Raw genomic sequence first — 24,139 nt, 5'->3', positions numbered from 1 at the left:
CTTTTATTTTATAAGCACTCATATATTCAATTAATTGTGGCCAATATTGAGATATTAATATATGCCATTTAGCAGACGCTTTTATCCAAAGCGACTTACAGTCATGTGTGCATACATTCTACGTATTGGTCCCGGGAACTAACCCACTACCCTGGCGTTACAAGCGCCATGCTCTACCAACTGAGCTACAGAAGGACCATATTGTCAGGCCACCCTCCTACACGATCAATGGATGTTGACCGATCCTGAAAATCACACAGTTACTTGCTATATACTATATGTCTGATTTGTTTTGCATGGGAATAATATGATATTTGTAAGTTCTGACTTCTGGCTCCTCTAGAGATGATGATATCAGAAACAAATAGTTAACATGTCTTAAAAAAACCTGGAAACGGCACGTAGTTAGTTGTCAATGGGTTTATCTGAGCTAGGGGTCTTCTTGCCCCCCCCCCCCGGCTGGCAAATGGAACGCTCTGCACCTTATTGTGACGTTTTATTGGCAACAAACTATTCTGCATGTCTCTTATTTAAATACTCTGCTTTGGCATTAAGAGGTGAGAAACAGAACCATCAATCAGGATAATAACATAACTAGTTGTTTTTCTCACTATCTCATTCATGTCCTCATTCCATAACTAGTTGTCTTCATCACTATCTCATTCATGTCCTCATTCCATAACTAGTTGTCTTTATCACTATCTCATTCATGTCCTCATTCCATAACTAGTTGTCTTTATCACTATCTCATTCATGTCCTCATTCCATAACTAGTTGTCTTTCTCACTATCTCATTCATGTCCTCATTCCATAACTAGTTGTCTTTCTCACTATCTTATTAATGTCCTCATTCCATAACTAGTTGTCTTTATCACTATCTCATTCATGTCCTCATTCCATAACTAGTTGTCTTTATCACTATCTCATTCATGTCCTCATTCATCTCTTACTGTAGTGTCCTGACTATTGTTACTACTCGTTGAGTATTAGTATATTTCCTATTATTATCTATGTGTCATCGTTGATTTGATGTGTCAATGTATGGTAACATGTTCCATTCCAATAAAGAGAGAGAGAGAGAGAGAGAGAGAGAGAGAGAGAGAGAGAGAGAGAGAGAGAGAGAGAGAGAGAGAGAGAGAGAGAGAGAGAGAGAGAGACAGAGAGAGAGAGAGAGAGAGAGAGAGAGAGCAGAGAGAGAGAGAGACAGAGAGAGAGAGAGAGAGAGAGAGAGAAAGAGACAGAGACAGAGAGAGAGACAGAGAGAGAGAGAGAGAGAGAGAGAGAGAGAGAGAGAGAGAGAGAGAGAGAGAGAGAGAGAGAGAGAGAGACAGAGAGAGAGACAGAGAGAGAGAGAGAGAGAGAGAGAGAGAGAGAGAGAGAGAGAGACAGAGAGACAGAGAGACAGAGAGAGAGCGAGAGAGAGAGAGCGCGAGAGAGAGAGAGAGAGAGAGAGAGAGAGAGCGCGAGAGAGATTTCTCTCCAGAGAACTAACTTGTCTTTGTGTAAAACTCTCTCTCTGTTTACTCTGTCTCTCCCACAGAGCTGATGTTGTCTATATAATAGTCCCTCGAGTCGGGGATTTATCACACCGACTACATCTCTGAGAGAGTATTCAGTAAAGCGCCACTTCCTCAACAGCTAACAATCCTTTACTCTGGAGAACAGATGGAACAAAGACTCATTCTAAACTCTCTTTGGGCACGGACACATTTTTTTGTGAGAGGTAATTGGCATTAAATGTTGGGCACTTAAACAACAGGGTAATTTACCCTCTCTGAACAGCAACCACCCACTGGTGCATCTGATAACAGGACCAAGAGGAATGGAGAGAAAGCCTTTAGTTATTATGCCCCCTGCCTCTGGAACAGCCTGCCAGAGAACCTGGGGGGGCAGAGAACCTGGGGGGGGCAGAGAACCTGAGGGGGCCAGAGAACCTGGGGGGCAGAGAACCTGAGGGGGACAGATAACCTGAGGGGGCAGAGAACCTGGGGGGCAGAGAACCTGAGGGGGCAGAGAACCTGAGGGGGCAGAGAACCTGAGGGGGCAGAGAACCTGGGGGGGCAGAGAACCTGGGGGGGCAGAGAACCTGAGGGGGCCAGAGAACCTGAGGGGGCCAGAGAACCTGAGGGGGCCAGAGAACCTGAGGGGGGCAGAGAACCTGAGGGGGCAGAGAACCTGAGGGGCCAGAGAACCTGAGGGGGCAGAGAACCTGAGGGGGGCAGAGAACCTGAGGGGGGCAGAGAACCTGAGGGGGGCAGAGAACCTGAGGGGGCCAGAGAACCTGAGGGGGCCAGAGAACCTGAGGGGGCCAGATAACCTGAGGGGGGCAGAGAACCTGAGGGGGCCAGAGCCCCTGAGGGGGCCAGATAACCTGAGGGGGGCAGAGAACCTGAGGGGGCCAGAGAACCTGAGGGGGCCAGAGAACCTGAGGGGGCCAGAGAACCTGAGGGGGCCAGATAACCTGAGGGGGCCAGAGAACCTGAGGGGGCCAGAGAACCTGAGGGGGGCAGAGAACCTGAGGGGGCCAGAGAACCTGAGGGGGCCAGAGAACCTGAGGGGGCCAGAGAACCTGAGGGGGGGGGGCAGAGAACCTGAGGGGGCCAGAGAACCTGAGGGGGGCCAAAACTGTTTTTAAAGAGATGTTAAAGCACACCTTTAAAAAAGGTTAAAACACCAAACTTTGGGCATTTTATTAACACCTCTTTGAGGGACGGTAGCATCCTGGCCAACAGCCGGTGAAATTGCAGAGCGCCAAATTCTAAATACAGAAATAGTCATAATAAACATTCATGAAAGTACAAGGGTTATCCATCGGCTTAAAGATTAACTTCTTGTTAATCCAGACGCTTTGTCAGATGTCAAAAAGGCTTTACGGTGAAAGCAGACCATGCCATTAACTGAGGACAGTGCTCCGCTTACAAAAGCATACAAACTTTTTCCAACCTAGTAGAGGAGTCACGAAAGACAGAAATAGCGATAAAATTAATCACTTACCTTTGAAGATCTTCATCTGGTTGCAGTCACAAGAGTCCCAGCTACACAATAAATTGATGTTTTGTTCGATAAAGTCCCTCTTTAAATCCCAAAAACTCTGTTTTGTTGGAGCATTTTGTTCAGTAACCCACTGGCTCAAAAGGCGGTCAAAACATGCAGATGAATACCTCCTAATAGTGCCGGTAAAGTTCGTGGGAAACATGTCAAACGATGTTTATAATTAATCCTCAGGTTGTCAATTATATAAATAATGGATAATATTTCAACCCGACAATATTATTTCCGTATTCAATAGAAAAGAAAAACAACGAAGGGCGCGCCCTCGGTCACACGCGCAGACCAGCTCTGCTTCATTCTACAGTCCACTGACAAAATGGTCTCATTCTTCTTCATTTTTCAAAAAACAAGCCTGAAACAATGTCTAAAGACTGTTGACCTCTAGTGGAAGCCATAGGAACTGCAATCTGGGTCCTAACCCTTATATGGTACGATAGGCTTTCAATTGAAAACCACCTACATTAAAATAAATCCCACTTCCTGGATGGATTGTTCTTAGATTTGCACCTGCCATATCAGTTCTGTTATACTCACAGACAATATTTTAACAGTTTTGGAAACTTTAGAGTGTTTTATATCCAATACTACCATGCATATGCATATCCTAGCTTCTGGGCCTGAGTAACAGGCAGTTTACATTGGGCACCTCATGCATATGCATATCCTAGCTTCTGGGCCTGAGTAACAGGCAGTTTACATTGGGCACCTCATGCATATGCATATCCTAGCTTCTGGGCCTGAGTAACAGGCAGTTTACATTGGGCACCTCATGCATATGCATATCCTAGCTTCTGGGCCTGAGTAACAAGCAGTTTACATTGGACACCTCATGCATATGCATATCCTAGCTTCTGGGCCTGAGTAACAGGCAGTTTACATTGGGCACCTCATGCATATGCATATCCTAGCTTCTGGGCCTGAGTAACAGGCAGTTTACATTGGGCACCTCATGCATATGCATATCCTAGCTTCTGGGCCTGAGTAACAGGCAGTTTACATTGGGCACCTCATGCATATGCATATCCTAGCTTCTGGGCCTGAGTAACAGGCAGTTTACATTGGGCACCTCATGCATATGCATATCCTAGCTTCTGGGCCTGAGTAACAGGCAGTTTACATTGGGCACCTCATGCATATGCATATCCTAGCTTCTGGGCCTGAGTAACAGGCAGTTTACATTGGGCACCTCATGCATATGCATATCCTAGCTTCTGGGCCTGAGTAACAAGCAGTTTACATTGGACACCTCATGCATATGCATATCCTAGCTTCTGGGCCTGAGTAACAGGCAGTTTACATTGGGCACCTCATGCATATGCATATCCTAGCTTCTGGGCCTGAGTAACAGGCAGTTTACATTGGGCACCTCATGCATATGCATATCCTAGCTTCTGGGCCTGAGTAACAGGCAGTTTACATTGGGCACCTCATGCATATGCATATCCTAGCTTCTGGGCCTGAGTAACAGGCAGTTTACATTGGGCACCTCATGCATATGCATATCCTAGCTTCTGGGCCTGAGTAACAGGCAGTTTACATTGGGCACCTCATGCATATGCATATCCTAGCTTCTGGGCCTGAGTAACAGGCAGTTTACATTGGGCACCTCATGCATATGCATATCCTAGCTTCTGGGCCTGAGTAACAGGCAGTTTACATTGGGCACCTCATGCATATGCATATCCTAGCTTCTGGGCCTGAGTAACAGGCAGTTTACATTAGGCACCTCATGCATATGCATATCCTAGCTTCTGGGCCTGAGTAACAGGCAGTTTACATTGGGCACCTCATGCATATGCATATCCTAGCTTCTGGGCCTGAGTAACAGGCAGTTTCACCTCATTCATCCAAACGTTCGAATACTGCCCCCTACCCCGAAGAAGCTAAAGAGACATAAAATGCATATTTTTTAGCTTCTTAGTCGCTCAGTTTTTACTGTTATTCTTTAGCTTTTAATCCTCTTATGTTTTGTTGTGTAGTAAATATGTCATTGTTTTAACTATTGTTCTCCTGTAAAGCACATCGTATTGCATTCCATGTATGAAATGTGTTTTATAACTAAATCTTCATTTGATTTGCTTGTTACCAATGTGTCCTGGTCAAAGTAACGCAGTAAATAGCCATTTGGCCATTTGGGACCTGTGGCTTTGGGACAGTTAAAAGGGCCAGTTGGCAGAGAACCTGAGGGACCTACTGGGTACATAACTTAATGGCATGTTTGCTTTATCTTGGCCAGGTCGCGGTTGTAAATGAGAACTTGTTCTCAACTAGACAACCTGCTTAAATAAAGGTGAAATATATATATATATATATTTTTTTTTAAACATGTACTGGGCTGGACAATCATTGATTGATTTAACAACCAATAGAAGAATCCTAAAATGCAGAGACCTTAAAGCCAGTGTAATGTGTGTTCTCCGTCTGGTCTTGGTCAGTACCCGTGCTGCAGCATTCTGTATGTTTTGCAGTTGATCAATGTCTTTTCTAGGGTTGACCAGAGACGAGAGTATTACAGTAGTCAAGCCTGGATGAGTCTCTCTGTATCAGCCTGAGAGAGAAATGTACAGTACATAAATAAATAATAAATAATAAATGGTTTGTTTACAGTGAAATAACAAACTAATCTGGATTCTGGCTGCTCATTTTCAGTGGGAGATCTTTTTTCTGTTCAAATGCCATAAACATAAATCTGTTTGCAGTTAGCCGGTCTACTGTATAGTACACAATCTATCTGCTAATTGTTCAATGAGGTCTGTGTCTCTGTCTCTGTGTGTCTCTGTTTCTGTGTGTCTCTGTCTCTGTGTCTCTGTGTGTCTCTGTTTCTGTGTGTCTCTGTCTCTGTGTCTCTGTGTGTCTCTGTCTCTGTCTCTCTGTGTCTCTGTCTCTCTGTGTGCCTCTGTCTCTCTGCGTCTCTGTCTCTCTGTCTCTGTGTGTCTCTGTCTCTGTGTCTCTCTGTCTCTGTGTGTCTCTGTCTCTCTGTGTCTCTGTCTCTGTGTGTCTCTGTCTCTGTGTGTCTCTATCTCTCTGTCTCTGTGTGTCTCTGTCTCTGTCTCTCTGTGTCTCTGTCTCTCTGTGTGCCTCTGTCTCTCTGCGTCTCTGTCTCTCTGTCTCTGTGTGTCTCTGTCTCTGTGTCTCTGTCTCTGTGTCTCTGTCTCTCTGTGTCTCTGTCTCTGTGTGTCTCTGTCTCTGTGTCTCTGTCTCTGTGTGTCTCTGTCTCTGTGTGTCTCTGTCTCCTTGTCTCTGTCTCTGTGTGTTTCTGTCTCTGTGTCTCTGTCTCTCTGTGTCTCTGTCTCTGTCTCTGTGTGTCTCTGTCTCTGTGTCTCTGTCTCTGTGTCTCTGTCTCTCTGTGTCTCTGTCTCTCTGTGTGTCTCTGTCTCCTTGTCTCTGTCTCTGTGTGTTTCTGTCTCTGTGTCTCTGTCTCTCTGTGTCTCTGTCTCTGTCTCTGTGTGTCTCTGTCTCTGTGTCTCTGTCTCTGTGTCTCTGTCTCTCTGTGTCTCTGTCTCTCTGTGTGTCTCTGTCTCTCTGTGTCTCTGTCTCTCTGTCTCTCTGTGTCTCTGTCTCTGTGTCTCTGTCTCTGTCTCTCTGTGTCTCAGTCTCTCTGTGTCTCTCTGTGTCTCTCTTTATCTCTCTGTGTGTCTCTGTCTCTGTGTCTCTATATGTCTCTGTGTGTTACTTTTAAATAGTAGTCTAAGTATACACATTTTCTGAAATCAAGTATACTTCAAATATTTGGATGTGATACTCATTTAGACTTTTCATCTAGCGGAATTCACTGCACACTCCTGAGGAAGAAAATCCTATTTTCAAACCCACGTGTGTTCGAACAAAAGCTTATAATCAGAATAGGTGACACACTGTACCAGAATAAAGGAATGATGGGGAACAAATAGGTGACACACTGTACCAGAATAAAGGAATGACGGGGAACAAATAGGTGACACACTGTACCAGAATAAAGGAATGACGGGGAACAAATAGGTGACACACTGTACCAGAATAAAGGAATGATGGGGAACAAATAGGTGACACACTGTACCAGAATAAAGGAATGATGGGGAACAAATAGGTGACACACTGTACCAGAATAAAGGAATGACGGGGAACAAATAGGTGACACACTGTACCAGAATAAAGGAATGATGGGGAACAAATAGGTGACACACTGTACCAGAATAAAGGAATGACGGGGAACAAATAGGTGACACACTGTACCAGAATAAAGGAATGATGGGGAACAAATAGGTGACACACTGTACCAGAATAAAGGAATGACGGGGAACAAATAGGTGACACACTGTACCAGAATAAAGGAATGATGGGGAACAAATAGGTGACACACTGTACCAGAATAAAGGAATGATGGGGAACAAATAGGTGACACACTGTACCAGAATAAAGGAATGACGGGGAACAAATAGGTGACACACTGTACCAGAATAAAGGAATGATGGGGAACAAATAGGTGACACACTGTACCAGAATAAAGGAATGATGGGGAACAAATAGGTGACACACTGTACCAGAATAAAGGAATGACGGGGAACAAATAGGTGACACACTGTACCAGAATAAAGGAATGACGGGGAACAAATAGGTGACACACTGTACCAGAATAAAGGAATGATGGGGAACAAATAGGTGACACACTGTACCAGAATAAAGGAATGACGGGGAACAAATAGGTGACACACTGTACCAGAATAAAGGAATGATGGGGAACAAATAGGTGACACACTGTACCAGAATAAAGGAATGATGGGGAACAAATAGGTGACACACTGTACCAGAATAAAGGAATGACGGGGAACAAATAGGTGACACACTGTACCAGAATAAAGGAATGATGGGGAACAAATAGGTGACACACTGTACCAGAATAAAGGAATGATGGGGAACAAATAGGTGACACACTGTACCAGAATAAAGGAATGATGGGGAACAAATAGGTGACACACTGTACCAGAATAAAGGAATGATGGGGAACAAATAGGTGACACACTGTACCAGAATAAAGGAATGACGGGGAACAAATAGGTGACACACTGTACCAGAATAAAGGAATGATGGGGAACAAATAGGTGACACACTGTACCAGAATAAAGGAATGACGGGGAACAAATAGGTGACACACTGTACCAGAATAAAGGAATGATGGGGAACAAATAGGTGACACACTGTACCAGAATAAAGGAATGACGGGGAACAAATAGGTGACACACTGTACCAGAATAAAGGAATGATGGGGAACAAATAGGTGACACACTGTATCAGAATAAAGGAATGACGGGGAACAAATAGGTGACACACTGTACCAGAATAAAGGAATGATGGGGAACAAATAGGTGACACACTGTACCAGAATAAAGGAATGATGGGGAACAAATAGGTGACACACTGTACCAGAATAAAGGAATGACGGGGAACAAATAGGTGACACACTGTACCAGAATAAAGGAATGATGGGGAACAAATAGGTGACACACTGTACCAGAATAAAGGAATGATGGGGAACAAATAGGTGACACACTGTACCAGAATAAAGGAATGACGGGGAACAAATAGGTGACACACTGTACCAGAATAAAGGAATGATGGGGAACAAATAGGTGACACACTGTACCAGAATAAAGGAATGATGGGGAACAAATAGGTGACACACTGTACCAGAATAAAGGAATGACGGGAACAAATAGGTGACACACTGTACCAGAATAAAGGAATGATGGGGAACAAATAGGTGACACACTGTACCAGAATAAAGGAATGACGGGGAACAAATAGGTGACACACTGTACCAGAATAAAGGAATGATGGGGAACAAATAGGTGACACACTGTACCAGAATAAAGGAATGACGGGGAACAAATAGGTGACACACTGTACCAGAATAAAGGAATGATGGGGAACAAATAGGTGACACACTGTACCAGAATAAAGGAATGATGGGGAACAAATAGGTGACACACTGTACCAGAATAAAGGAATGATGGGGAACAAATGGGTGACACACTGTACCAGAATAAAGGAATGATGGGGAACAAATAGGTGACACACTATACCAGAATAAAGGAATGATGGGGAACAAATAGGTGACACACTGTACCAGAATAAAGGAATGATGGGGAACAAATAGGTGACACACTGTACCAGAATAAAGGAATGATGGGGAACAAATGGGTGACACACTGTACCAGAATAAAGGAATGATGGGGAACAAATAGGTGACACACTGTACCAGAATAAAGGAATGACGGGGAACAAATAGGTGACACACTGTACCAGAATAAAGGAATGATGGGGAACAAATAGGTGACACACTGTACCAGAATAAAGGAATGATGGGGAACAAATAGGTGACACACTGTACCAGAATAAAGGAATGATGGGAACAAATAGGTGACACACTGTACCAGAATAAAGGAATGACGGGGAACAAATAGGTGACACACTGTACCAGAATAAAGGAATGACGGGGAACAAATAGGTGACACACTGTACCAGAATAAAGGAATGATGGGGAACAAATAGGTGACACACTGTACCAGAATAAAGGAATGATGGGGAACAAATAGGTGACACACTACCAGAATAAAGGAATGATGGGGAACAAATAGGTGACACACTACCAGAATAAAGGAATGATGGGGAACAAATAGGTGACACACTACCAGAATAAAGGAATGATGGGGAACAAATAGGTGACACACTACCAGAATAAAGGAATGATGGGGAACAAATAGGTGACACACTGTACCAGAATAAAGGAATGACGGGGAACAAATAGGTGACACACTGTACCAGAATAAAGGAATGATGGGGAACAAATAGGTGACACACTGTACCAGAATAAAGGAATGATGGGGAACAAATAGGTGACACACTGTACCAGAATAAAGGAATGACGGGGAACAAATAGGTGACACACTGTACCAGAATAAAGGAATGACGGGGAACAAATAGGTGACACACTGTACCAGAATAAAGGAATGACGGGGAACAAATAGGTGACACACTGTACCAGAATAAAGGAATGACGGGGAACAAATAGGTGACACACTGTACCAGAATAAAGGAATGACGGGGAACAAATAGGTGACACACTGTACCAGAATAAAGGAATGACGGGGAACAAATAGGTGACACACTGTACCAGAATAAAGGAATGATGGGGAACAAATAGGTGACACACTGTACCAGAATAAAGGAATGATGGGGAACAAATAGGTGACACACTGTACCAGAATAAAGGAATGATGGGGAACAAATAGGTGACACACTGTACCAGAATAAAGGAATGACGGGGAACAAATAGGTGACACACTGTACCAGAATAAAGGAATGATGGGGAACAAATAGGTGACACACTGTACCAGAATAAAGGAATGATGGGGAACAAATAGGTGACACACTGTACCAGAATAAAGGAATGACGGGGAACAAATGTGACTGCATTCGTTGCTGCCTTCGCAGTACGGATGAGTAGAATGTTGGTATTAGTTGAAACTACGAGCCGATGTTTTTACTAAGCAGTATGTTCTAAATAGTATGTAGTACGAATAGTACACAATACTCCGAAAAAAGAACCAACTTCTATCGTCGGCATATGTGACATAGATATTAGTCAGAAAAACATTTATTTCAGCAGCAAAATCATTTTGGTCATCAAATAAAATAAAATGTTATTGGTATCATACACGTGTTTATCAGATGTTATTGTGGGTGTTGCGAAATGCTTCTAGTCATGAAGTCACTATCATTCACAACAGAGTTTTGTAAGATTTGTGGGCAAGGACAAGGATTTCTGGGTAAGAGTTAGTCAGGACCGACGCGTCCTCTTATCCACGACAAACACCCACGGGAAACCTATCAACATTCAAAGGCCCGCTGATTGGTCAGAATTCGGACGTTCCCTGTGACGAAGTAGGTGCAGAGAGAGGAAGAACGCTACCCAGAACCACGGGCTGAACAGCTGTGTCCATTTACCCAGAACCACGGGCTGAACAGCTATGTCCATTTACCCAGAACCACGGGCTGAACAGCTATGTCCATTTACCCAGAACCACGGGCTGAACAGCTGTGTCCATTTACCCAGAACCACGGGCTGAACAGCTATGTCCATTTACCCAGAACCACGGGCTGAACAGCTGTGTCCATTTACCCAGAACCACGGGCTGAACAGCTATGTCCATTTACCCAGAACCACGGGATGAACAGCTGTGTCCATTTACCCAGAACCACGGGCTGAACAGCTATGTCCATTTACCCAGAACCACGGGATGGACAGCTGTGTCCATTTACCCAGAACCACGGGATGACCAGCTGTGTCCATTTACCCAGAACCACAGGATGACCAGCTGTGTCCATTTACCCAGAACCACAGGGATGACCAGCTGTGTCCATTTACCCAGAACCACGGGATGACCAGCTGTGTCCATTTACCCAGAACCACGGGATGAACAGCTGTGTCCATTTACCCAGAACCACGGGATGAACAGCTGTGTCCATTTACCCAGAACCACGGGCTGAACAGCTATGTCCATTTACCCAGAACCACGGGCTGAACAGCTGTGTCCATTTACCCAGAACCACGGGCTGAACAGCTATGTCCATTTACCCAGAACCACGGGCTGAACAGCTGTGTCCATTTACCCAGAACCACGGGATGAACAGCTGTGTCCATTTACCCAGAACCACGGGATGAACAGCTATGTCCATTTACCCAGAACCACGGGCTGAACAGCTGTGTCCATTTACCCAGAACCACGGGCTGAACAGCTATGTCCATTTACCCAGAACCACGGGATGAACAGCTGTGTCCATTTACCCAGAACCACGGGATGAACAGCTGTGTCCATTTACCCAGAACCACGGGATGAACAGCTGTGTCCATTTACCCAGAACCACGGGATGAACAGCTGTGTCCATTTACCCAGAACCACGGGCTGAACAGCTGTGTCCATTTACCCAGAACCAAGGGATGACCAGCTGTGATGATTGCTCTCTGTCCAGCAGCACTGTCGGTGAGACAGACCTGTCCAGCAGCACTGTCAGTGAGACAGACCTGTCCAGCAGCACTGTCAGTGAGACAGACCTGTCCAGCAGCACTGTCAGTGAGACAGACCTGTCCAGCAGCACTGTCGGTGAGACAGACCTGTCCAGCAGCACTGTCGGTGAGACAGACCTGTCCAGCAGCACTGTCGGTGAGACAGACCTGTCCAGCAGCACTGTCAGTGAGACAGACCTGTCCAGCAGCACTGTCGGTGAGACAGACCTGTCCAGCAGCACTGTCAGTGAGACAGACCTGTCCAGCAGCACTGTCGGTGAGACAGACCTGTCCAGCAGCACTGTCAGTGAGACAGACCTGTCCAGCAGCGTCCAGCGGATCGGACTTTGTTTACATAAGACAAAATGTCTCACTTTTTTTTTACCTGAGACATTCTGCACCAAGCACCTTAACCTGATATAAAACCTCCTGCATGAAAACATCAAAATAAGTTTCAGATTTCTTGAGTTATCTTAGATTCATTCTGTCTATTTTGAGGAAGTGATACTGCCTTCTGTCTCATGGGGGAAAAACATCAGTAACTGCCACAGAACTGAATTCTTGTTTTTCTTAAATGAGAAACAGAAAAACACACATGGAATCAATAGCTCAGTTCTTTCAGTAAGTAGTAGATAAAACAGCTGTCTGTCTGTCTGTCTGTCTGTCTGTCTGTCTGTCTGTCTGTCTGTCTGTCTGTCTGTCTGTCTGTCTTTTCCTATTGTCTGTCTGTCTGTCTGTCTGTCTGTCTGTCTGTCTGTCTGTCTGTCTGTCTGTCTTTTCCTATTGTCTGTCTGTCTGTCTGTCTGTCTGTCTGTCTGTCTGTCTGTCTGTCTGTCTGTCTGTCTGTCAATTTCAATGTAAGTGATTTATTGTCATGGGAAACACATGTTAACTTTGCCAAAGCAAATGAAAAAGATAATATACAAAAGTGAAATAAACAAAAAGTTCCAAAATAATAAAGACATTTCAATTCTAATATTATGTATATATGCAGTGTTGTAACTGTGCAAATAGTTTTAAAGTACAAAAGACAAAATAAATAAGCATAAATATGGGTTGTATTTACAATGGTGTTTGTTCTTCACTGGTTGCCCTTTTCTCGTGGCAACAGGTCACACATCTTGCTGCTGTGATGTCACACTGTGGTATTTCACCCAGTAGATATGGGAGTTTATCAACAATTATTTTTATTTTTTCTAAACCTGTTGTCTCTTTTCTTATCTGTCCCTCTGTCACCAGTCTAAAGCCATGAGAGAGCGTTGGCTCCTACAAGGCACGTGCCCTGGAACTAACGACGAAGACGATGGCCGAAGAAGACAGCTGGAGAAGGACGAAGAGCAGGGGAAGAGACTGGAGGACACTATTCACAGGTACAAACATAGGAGAGGAAGACACTGTGGGACACTATTTACGGTTGCACACACATGCAGTTAGTGATGGGAAGCAGAGGCTTTCTGAAGCCTTTCACCAAACTGTGCCAAGAACAGTTCGTACTCTGAAGACAACGCACCATTAGAACACAACACCCATTAGAACACAACGCCCATTAGAACACAACGCACCATTAGAACACGACGCCCATTAGAACACGACGCCCATTAGAACACAACGCCTATTAGAACACACCGCCCATTAGAACACAACGCCCATTAGAACACAACGCCCATTAGAACACAACGCCCATTAGAACACAACGCTCATTAGAACACGAAGCCCATTAGAACACAACACACCATTAGAACACAACGCCCATTAGAACACAACGCCCATTAGAACACAATGCAAATTAGAACACAACGCCCATTAGAACACAACGGGCATTAGAAACACAACACCCATTAGGAACACAACGGCCATTAGACCACAATGCCCATTAGAACACAACGCCCATTAGAACACAACGCCCATTAGAACACAACGCTCATTAGAACACAACGCTCATTAGAACACAACGCCCATTAGAACACAACGGCCATTAGAACACAACGGCCATTAGAACACAACGCACCATTAGAACACAATGCCCATTAGAACACAACGCCCATTAGAACACAACGCCCATTAGAACACAACGCCCATTACAAACACAACGCCCATTAGAATCCAACGCCCATTAGAACACAACGCCTATTACAAACACAACGCCCATTAGAATCCAACGCCCATTAAAACACAACGCCCATTAGAACACAACGCCCATTAGAACACAACGCCCATTACAAACACAACGCCCATTAGAATCCAACGCCCATTAGAACACAACGCCCATTAGAACACAACGCCCATTAGAACACAACGCCCATTACAAACACAACGCCCATTACAAACACAACGCCCATTAGAACACAACGGCCATTAGAACACAACGCCCATTAGAACACAACGCCCATTAGTGACATCTGGTGGTCCGCAATAAAAAGCAGCGTTTGACATTCATTTCAAAGTTTGCTCTCCACAATCTAACATCAAATCTCCGGGGCGCAGCGGTTCATCGCAGGTCGTCGTAGCCTAGAATCAGTTACCATTCCAGGTTGGAAGAAAAGTACCAGAAATCAGCAGGATTTCGCAAGTGATCAATCAAAACTTCAGAAGTCATTGATCATGTGATAATGTCACTTTAAAACGAGCATCAGTAGGTACATTGTGTCACGCTGTGGGGAAGTGTTGAGGCTATGGGGAAGTGTTGAGGCTGTGGGGAAGTGTTGAGGCTGTGGGGAAGTGTTGAGGCTGTGGGGAAGTGTTGAGGCTATGGGGAAGTGTTGAGGCTGTGGGGAAGTGTTGAGGCTGTGGGGAAGTGTTGAGGCTGTGGGGAAGTGTTGAGGCTGTGGGGAAGTGTTGAGGCTGTGGGGAAGTGTTGAGGCTGTGGGGAAGTGTTGAGGCTGTGGGGAAGTGTTGAGGCTGTGGGGAAGTGTTGAGGCTGTGGGGAAGTGTTGAGGCTGTGGGGAAGTGTTGAGGCTGTGGGGAAGTGTTGAGGCTATGGGGAAGTGTTGAGGCTGTGGGGAAGTGTTGAGGCTGTGGGGAAGTGTTGAGGCTGTGGGGAAGTGTTGAGGCTGTGGGGAAGTGTTGAGGCTGTGGGGAAGTGTTGAGGCTGTGGGGAAGTGTTGAGGCTGTGGGGAAGTGTTGAGGCTGTGGGGAAGTGTTGAGGCTGTGGGGAAGTGTTGAGGCTGTGGGGAAGTGTTGAGGCTGTGGGGAAGTGTTGAGGCTGTGGGGAAGTGTTGAGGCTGTGGGGAAGTGTTGAGGCTGTGGGGAAGTGTTGAGGCTGTGGGGAAGTGTTGAGGCTGTGGGGAAGTGTTGAGGCTGTGGGGAAGTGTTGAGGCTGTGGGGAAGTGTTGAGGCTGTGGGGAAGTGTTGAGGCTGTGGGGAACTCTATATCTTACGAATGAATGGGCCTAAATGTCATTTATAAAGTTTAATTAATGTCCGGCTTTTATATAGCCACAGAGCATGTCATTAGGGGGCTTTTATATAGTCATAGAGCATGTCATTAGGGGGCTTTTATATAGCCATAGAGCATGTCATTAGGGGGCTTTTATATAGCCATAGAGCATGTCATTAGGGGGCTTTTATATAGCCATAGAGCATGTCATTAGGGGCTTTTAACTAGCCATAGAGCATGTCATTAGGGGCTTTTATATAGCCATAGAGCATGTCATTAGGGGGCTTTTAACTAGCCATAGAGCATGTCATTAGGGGGCTTTTATATAGCCATAGAGCATGTCATTAGGGGGCTTTTATATAGCCATAGAGCATGTCATTAGGGGGCTTTTATATAGCCATAGAGCATGTCATTAGGGGGCTTTTAACTAGCCATAGAGCATGTCATTAGGGGGCTTTTATATAGCCATAGAGCATGTCATTAGGGGGCTTTTATATAGCCATAGAGCATGTCATTAGGGGGCTTTTATATAGCCATAGAGCATGTCATTAGGGGGCTTTTAACTAGCCATAGAGCATGTCATTAGGGGGCTTTTAACTAGCCATAGAGCATGTCATTAGGGGGCTTTTATATAGCCATAGAGCATGTCATTAGGGGGCTTTTATATAGCCATAGAGCATGTCATTAGGGGGCTTTTAACTAGCCATAGAGCATGTCATTAGGGGGCTTTTAACTAGCCATAGAGCATGTCATTAGGGGGCTTTTAACTAGCCATAGAGCATGTCATTAGGGGGCTTTTATATAGCCATAGAGCATGTCATTAGGGGGCTTTTAACTTGCCATAGAGCATGTCATTAGGGGGCTTTTATATAGCCATAGAGCATGTCATTAGGGGGCTTTTATATAGCCATAGAGCATGTCATTAGGGGGCTTTTAACTAGCCATAGAGCATGTCATTAGGGGCTTTTAACTAGCCATAGAGCATCATTAGGGGCTTTTAACTAGCCATAGAGCATGTCATTAGGGGGCTTTTATATATGGTCCTTCTGTGGCTCAGTTGGTAGAGCATGGCGCTTGTAACGCCAGGGTAGTGGGTTCGATTCCCGGGACCACCCATACGTAGAATGTATGCACACATGACTGTAAGTCGCTTTGGATAAAAGCTGCCAGCTAAATGGCATATATTATTATTATTATATTATATAGCCATAGAGCATGTCATTAGGGGCTTTTAACTAGCCATAGAGCATGTCATTAGGGGGCTTTTATATAGCCATAGAGCATGTCATTAGGGGGCTTTTATATAGCCATAGAGCATGTCATTAGTATAGACTGTTTAGTTAAACTAGTAACCGAATCCTCGAGCTGACAAGGTACTAATCTGTCGTTCTGCCCCTGAACAGGCAGTTAACCCACTGTTCCCAGGCCGTCATTGAAAATAAGAATTTGTTCTTTACTGACTTGCCGAGTTATTATGTAAAATAAAGGTAAAAAAATTATAATAATTAAAAACGCAGCTAACAACCGTTCCTGTGTTGGCTAGAGACTAGAGAAGCACATGGACAATTCAGAGAGAGACACAGTGAGCCTCTACTGCCTGTGGTATACCTCTCTCTTCCTCTGTGGTACACCTCTCTCTTCCTCTGTGCTATACCTCTCTCTTCCTCTGTGGTACACCTCTCTCTTCCTCTGTGGTATACCTCTCTCTTCCTCTGTGGTACACCTCTCTCTTCCTCTGTGGTATACCTCTCTCTTCCTCTGTGGTATACCTCTCTCTTCCTCTGTGGTACACCTCTCTCTTCCTCTGTGCTATACCTCTCTCTTCCTCTGTGGTACACCTCTCTCTTCCTCTGTGGTACACCTCTCTCTTCCTCTGTGCTATACCTCTCTCTTCCTCTGTGGTACACCTCTCTCTTCCTCTGTGGTACACCTCTCTCTTCCTCTGTGGTACACCTCTCTCTTCCTCTGTGGTACACCTCTCTCTTCCTCTGTGGTACACCTCTCTCTTCCTCTGTGGTATACCTCTCTCTTCCTCTGTGGTATACCTCTCTCTTCCTCTGTGGTATACCTCTCTCTTCCTCTGTGGTATACCTCTCTCTTCCTCTGTGGTATACCTCTCTCTTCCTCTGTGGTACACCTCTCTCTTCCTCTGTGGTATACCTCTCTCTTCCTCTGTGGTATACCTCTCTCTTCCTCTGTGGTATACCTCTCTCTTCCTCTGTGGTATACCTCTCTCTTCCTCTGTGGTATACCTCTCTCCTCTCCCTCTCTTCCTCTGTGGTATACCTCTCTCTTCCTCTGTGGTATACCTCTCTCTTCCTCTGTGGTATACCTCTCTCTTCCTCTGTGGTACACCTCTCTCTTCCTCTGTGGTATACCTCTCTCTTCCTCTGTGGTATACCTCTCTCTTCCTCTGTGGTACACCTCTCTCTTCCTCTGTGCTATACCTCTCTCTTCCTCTGTGGTACACCTCTCTCTTCCTCTGTGGTACACCTCTCTCTTCCTCTGTGGTATACCTCTCTCTTCCTCTGTGGTATACCTCTCTCTTCCTCTGTGGTACACCTCTCTCTTCCTCTGTGCTATACCTCTCTCTTCCTCTGTGGTACACCTCTCTCTTCCTCTGTGGTACACCTCTCTCTTCCTCTGTGGTACACCTCTCTCTTCCTCTGTGGTATACCTCTCTCTTCCTCTGTGGTATACCTCTCTCTTCCTCTGTGGTACACCTCTCTCTTCCTCTGTGGTATACCTCTCTCTTCCTCTGTGGTACACCTCTCTCTTCCTCTGTGGTATACCTCTCTCTTCCTCTGTGGTATACCTCTCTCTTCCTCTGTGGTATACCTCTCTCTTCCTCTGTGGTATACCTCTCTCTTCCTCTGTGGTATACCTCTCTCTTCCTCTGTGGTATACCTCTCTCTTCCTCTGTGGTATACCTCTCTCTTCCTCTGTGGTATACCTCTCTCTTCCTCTGTGGTATACCTCTCTCTTCCTCTGTGGTACACCTCTCTCTTCCTCTGTGGTATACCTCTCTCTTCCTCTGTGGTATACCTCTCTCTTCCTCTGTGGTATACCTCTCTCTTCCTCTGTGGTATACCTCTCTCTTCCTCTGTGGTACACCTCTCTCTTCCTCTGTGGTATACCTCTCTCTTCCTCTGTGGTATACCTCTCTCTTTCTCTGTGGTACACCTCTCTCTTCCTCTGTGGTATACCTCTCTCTTCCTCTGTGTTATACCTCTCTCTTCCTCTGTGGTATACCTCTCTCTTCCTCTGTGTTATACCTCTCTCTTCCTCTGTGGTATACCTCTCTCTTCCTCTGTGGTACACCTCTCTCTTCCTCTGTGGTATACCTCTCTCTTCCTCTGTGGTATACCTCTCTCTTCCTCTGTGGTATACCTCTCTCTTCCTCTGTGGTATACCTCTCTCTTCCTCTGTGGTATACCTCTCTCTTCCTCTGTGGTATACCTCTCTCTTCCTCTGTGGTACACCTCTCTCTTCCTCTGTGGTATACCTCTCTCTTCCTCTGTGGTATACCTCTCTCTTCCTCTGTGGTATACCTCTCTCTTTCTCTGTGGTATACCTCTCTCTTCCTCTGTGGTATACCTCTCTCTTCCTCTGTGGTACACCTCTCTCTTCCTCTGTGGTATACCTCTCTCTTCCTCTGTGGTATACCTCTCTCTTCCTCTGTGGTACACCTCTCTCTTCCTCTGTGGTATACCTCTCTCTTCCTCTGTGGTATACCTCTCTCTTCCTCTGTGGTATACCTCTCTCTTCCTCTGTGGTATACCTCTCTCTTCCTCTGTGGTATCTCTCTCTTCCTCTGTGGTATACCTCTCTCTTCCTCTGTGGTATACCTCTCTCTTTCTCTGTGCTATACCTCTCTCTTCCTCTGTGGTATACCTCTCTCTTCCTCTGTGCTATACCTCTCTCTTCCCCTCTCTTGGAACGATTGATACCAGAGCTCCGATGCGCCGATGCAGTTTTCAAAGCTAATAGCTACTAATACGACACAATGTACCTACCGATGTACGTTCCAAAGTGACATTATCACGTTTAAAAAAACAAAAAATAAACATTTTTATTTCACCTTTATTTAACCAGGTAGGCTAGTCGAGAACAAGTTCTCATTTACAACTCCGACCTGGCCAAGATAAAGCAAAGCAGTTCGACACAAACAACAACACTGAGTTACACATGGAATAAACAAACATACAGTCAATAATACAGTAGAAAAGTCTATATACAGTGTGTGCTAATGTAGTAAGATTAGGGAGGTAAGTCAATAAATAGGCCATGGTGGCAAAGTAATTACAATTTAACAATTAAACACTGGAGTGATAGATGTGCAGAAGATGAATGTGCAAGTAGAGATACTGGGGTGCAAAGGAGCAAAATAAATAACAGTGTGGTGATGAGGTAGTTGGATGGGCTATTTACAGATGGGCTATGTACAGGTGCACTGATCTGTGAGCAGCTCTGATAGCTGGTGCTTAAAGCTAGTGAGGGAGATATGAGTCTCCCGCTTCTTCAGAGATTTTTGCAGTTCGTTCCAGTCATTGGCAGCAGAGAACTGGAAGGAAAGGCGGCCGAAGAGGAATTGGCTTTGGGGGTGACCAGTGAGATATACCTGCTGGAGCACGTGCTACTGGTGCGTGCTACTATGATGACCAGTGAGCTGAGAAAAGGCGGGGCTTTACCTAGCAAAGACTTACAGATGACTTGGAGCCAGTGGGTTTGATGACGAATATGAAGCGAGGGCCAGCCAACGAGAGCATACAGGTCGCAGTTGTGGGTTGTATATGGGGCTTTGGTGACAAAACGGATGGCACTGTGATAGACTGCATCCAGTTTGCTGAGTAGAGTGTTGGAGGCTATTTTGTAAATGACATCACTGAAGTCGAGGATTGGTAGGATGGTCAGTTTTACAAGGGTGTGTTTGGCAGCATGAGTGAAGGATGCTTTGTTCTGAAATAGGAACCAATTCTAGATTTCATGGATTTGTATTGGAGATGTTTAATATGAGTCTGGAAGGAGAGTTTACAGTCTAACCAGACACCTAGGTATTTGTAGTTGTCCACGTATTCTAAGTCAGAGCCGTCCAGAGTAGTGATGCTGGACGGGCGGGCAGGTGCAGGCAGCGATTGGTTGAAGAGCATGCATTTTGTTTTACTTGCATTTAAGAGCAGTTGGAGGCCACGGAAGGAGAGTTGTATGACATTGAAGCTCGTCTGGAGGTTAGTTACCACAGTGTCTAAAGAGGGGCCAGAAGTATAAAGAATGGTGTCGTCTGCGTAGAGGTGGATCAGAGAATCACCAGCAGCAAGAGCAACATCATTGATGTATACAGAGAAAAGAGTCGGCCTAAGGATTGAACCCTGTGGCACCCCCATAGAGACTGCCAGAGGTCCGGACAACAGGCACTCCGATTTGACACACTGAACTCTATCTGAGTAGTAGTTGGTGAACCAGGCGAGGCAGTCATTTGAGAAACCAAGGCTGTCAAGTCTGCCGATAAGGATGTGGTGATTGACAGAGTCGAAAGCCTTGGCCAGGTCAATGAATATGGCGGCACAGTATTGTCTCTTATTGATGTTATGATATCGTTTAGGACCTTGAGCGTGGCTGAGGTGCACCCAGCTCTGAAACCAGATTGCATAGCGGAGACGGTTGAACAGGCTAGTATTAAGGGTTGCAACAATTTTGGCGGATAATTTTAGAAAGAGAGGGTCCAGATTGTCGAGCACAGATGATTTGTAGGGGTCCAGAGTTTGCAGCTCTTTCAGAACATCAGCTATCTGGATTTTGGTGAAGGAGAAATGGGGGAGACTTGGGCAAGTTTCTGTGGAGGGTGCCGGGCAGTTGACCGGGGTAGGGGTAGCCAGGTGGAAGGCATGGCCAGCCATAGAAAAATGCTTCTTGAGATTCTCAAATATCGCGGATGTATCTGTGGTGACAGTGTTTCCTAACCTTAGTGCAGTTGGCAGCTGGGAGGAGGTGCTCTTATTCTCCATAGACTTTACAGTGTCCCAGAACTTTTTGGAGTTTGTGCTACAGGATGCAAATTTCTGTTTGAAAAAGCTAGCCTTAGGTTTCCTAACTGCCTGTGTATATTGGTTCCTAACTTCCCTGAAAAGTTGCCTATCACGGGGGCTATTCGATGCTAATGCAGTAGGCCACAGGATGTTTTTGTGCTGGTCAAGGGCAGTCAGGTCTGGAGTGAACCAAGGGGTACATCTGTTCCTGGTTCTACATTTTTTGAAAGGGGTATGCTTATTTAAGATGGTGAGGAAAGCACTTTTAAATAACAACCAGGCACCCTCTACTGATGGAATGAGGTCAATATCCTTCCAGGATACCCTGGCCAGGTTGATTAGAGAGGCCTGCTCGCTGAAGTGTTTTAGGGAGCGTTTGACAGTGATGAGGGGTAGTCGTTTGACCACAGACCCATTACGGATGCAGGCAATGAGGCAGTGATCACTGAGATCCTGGTTGAAGACAGCAGAGGTGTATTTGGAGGGCATTGATCATTTGTGTGAGATTAAGGGCATACATCTTAGATTGTAGGATGGCCGGGGTGTTAAGCATGTCCCAGTTTAGGTCACCTAACAGCACGAGCTCTGACGATAGATGGGGGGCGATCAATTCACACATGGTGTCCAGGGCACAGCTGGGGGCTGAGGGGGGTCTATAACAAGCGGCAACGGTGAGAGACTTATTTCTGGAAAGGTGGATTTTTAAAAGTAGAAGCTCAAATTGTTTGGGCACAGACCTGGATAGTAAGAAAAAACCTTGCAGGCTTTCGCTGCAGTAGATTGCAACTCTGCCCCCTTTGGCCGTTCTATCTTGTCAGAAAATGTTATAGTTAGGGATGGAAATTTCAGGTTTTTTGGCGATCTTCCTAAGCCAGGATTCAGACACGTGATGAATCACGTCTGAAGTTTTGTTTATCACATGTGAGATCCCACTGATTTCTTGTGTTTGCTTCGATTCCAGGTTGCATTCAAACACTGACCTCTACTGGACACCGTAGTTAGGCCTACAATGTAGTCAGGATTTGGTGATGTGTCATCTTACTGGTAGCTCAGTGAGTAGAGTCAGGGACCAGAACACTGACAGAAGGAACGAGTTTGAATCCTGGCGAATGTTTATTATTATAACAAATATATTTTATGACAATAGACAGAGGAGATGAGAGGAGATGAGAGGAGAGGAGAGGAGAGGAGAGGAGAGGAGATGTGAATTTATGCTTTATTATATTCAGTGTGATCGTTTGCCATCCAGGAAGAGAGAAATTAGATGGTTCAATGTTTGTTAACGGGCAGAGCAGGCACAGACTTGGACCAGAAACCGACCCGGGCATTTTCTAACAGATCGGCCCCTATTGTTGGCCAAATAATGATTGTTCTGAACTAGACCTGAGAGTTCAATCTAGGGAAGTGTTCCAGTGTTTATCTAGTCTCTCTGTCTGTTTGACAGAGCGAGAGTGATACCTAATATGGTGAGTAGCTCACATTGGGACCTGTCCTCAGTTCTTCCATAGCAGACAGAGAGAGGAAGGAAGGAAGGAAGGAAGGAAAGGAGAGGTTGATTAAAGAGGGGGGAAAGATATTTTGATTAAAGAGGAGGAAAAGAGAGGTGGATTAAAGAGGAAAGCTATTGTGTATAATATTTCATGATAAGCAGTCAGTCCTCTGTATAATATTTCATGATAAGCAGTCAGTCCTCTGTATAATATTTCATGATAAGCAGTCAGATCTCTGTATTATATTTCATGATAAGCAGTCAGATCTCTGTATTATATTTCATGATAAGCAGTCAGATCTCTGTATTATATTTCATGATAAGCAGTCAGATCTCTGTATTATATTTAATGATAAGCAGTCAGATCTCTGTATAATATTTCATGATAAGCAGTCAGTCCTCTGTATAATATTTCATGATAAGCAGTCAGTCCTCTGTATAATATTTCATGATAAGCAGTCAGATCTCTGTATTATATTTCATGTTAAGCAGTCAGTCCTCTGTATAATATTTCATGATAAGCAGTCAGATCTCTGTATTATATTTCATGATAAGCAGTCAGTCCTCTGTATTATATTTTATGATAAGCAGTCTGATCTCTGTATTATATTTCATGATAAGCAGTCAGATCTCTGTATTATATTTCATGATAAGCAGTCAGATCTCTGTATTATATTTCATGATAAGCAGTCAGATCTCTGTATTATATTTCATGATAAGCAGTCAGATCTCTGTATTATATTTCATGATAAGCAGTCAGTCCTCTGTATTATATTTCATGATAAGCAGTCAGTCCTCTGTATTATAGTTCATGATAAGCAGTCAGATCTCTGTATTATATTTCATGATAAGCAGTCAGATCTCTGTATTATATTTCATGATAAGCAGTCAGTCCTCTGTATTATATTTCATGATAAGCAGTCAGATCTCTGTATTATATTTCATGATAAGCAGTCAGTCCTCTGTATTATATTTCTTGATAAGCAGTCAGATCTCTGTATTATATTTCATGATAAGCAGTCAGTCCTCTGTATTATATTTCATGATAAGCAGTCAGATCTCTGTATTATATTTCATGATAAGCAGTCAGATCTCTGTATTATATTTCATGATAAGCAGTCAGTCCTCTGTATTATATTTCATGATAAGCAGTC

The 24,139-nt window shown here is 44.7% G+C and overlaps 1 protein-coding gene and 2 long non-coding RNA genes across 3 annotated transcripts in view; 1 reads left to right on the top strand and 2 right to left on the bottom strand.

The window, feature by feature from the left end:
- Positions 1 to 24,139, top strand: part of LOC118381832 (paralemmin-2-like) — a 170,838-nt gene that overhangs the window by 118,715 nt on the left and 27,984 nt on the right. The window contains exon 4 of the mRNA XM_052517217.1: positions 13,334 to 13,464. Coding sequence (XP_052373177.1) covers positions 13,334 to 13,464 — 131 coding nt within the window. The remainder of the gene's footprint in view (positions 1 to 13,333; positions 13,465 to 24,139) is intronic.
- Positions 3,662 to 5,055, bottom strand: LOC127929256 (uncharacterized). The gene is made up of 4 exons (XR_008134185.1): positions 4,778 to 5,055; positions 4,298 to 4,717; positions 3,878 to 4,237; positions 3,662 to 3,817 (listed from the first exon to the last, which is right to left on the bottom strand). It is a non-coding gene; the product is annotated as an uncharacterized LOC127929256 (long non-coding RNA).
- LOC127929257 (uncharacterized) lies at positions 18,199 to 19,170 on the bottom strand. The gene is made up of 3 exons (XR_008134186.1): positions 19,068 to 19,170; positions 18,562 to 18,630; positions 18,199 to 18,308 (listed from the first exon to the last, which is right to left on the bottom strand). It is a non-coding gene; the product is annotated as an uncharacterized LOC127929257 (long non-coding RNA).

This window comes from Oncorhynchus keta, unplaced genomic scaffold (genome assembly GCF_023373465.1).
Source record: "Oncorhynchus keta strain PuntledgeMale-10-30-2019 unplaced genomic scaffold, Oket_V2 Un_scaffold_621_pilon_pilon, whole genome shotgun sequence".
NCBI classification, from domain to species: Eukaryota; Metazoa; Chordata; class Actinopteri; order Salmoniformes; family Salmonidae; genus Oncorhynchus; species Oncorhynchus keta.
This window is presented reverse-complemented; position numbering and strand designations above follow the sequence as displayed.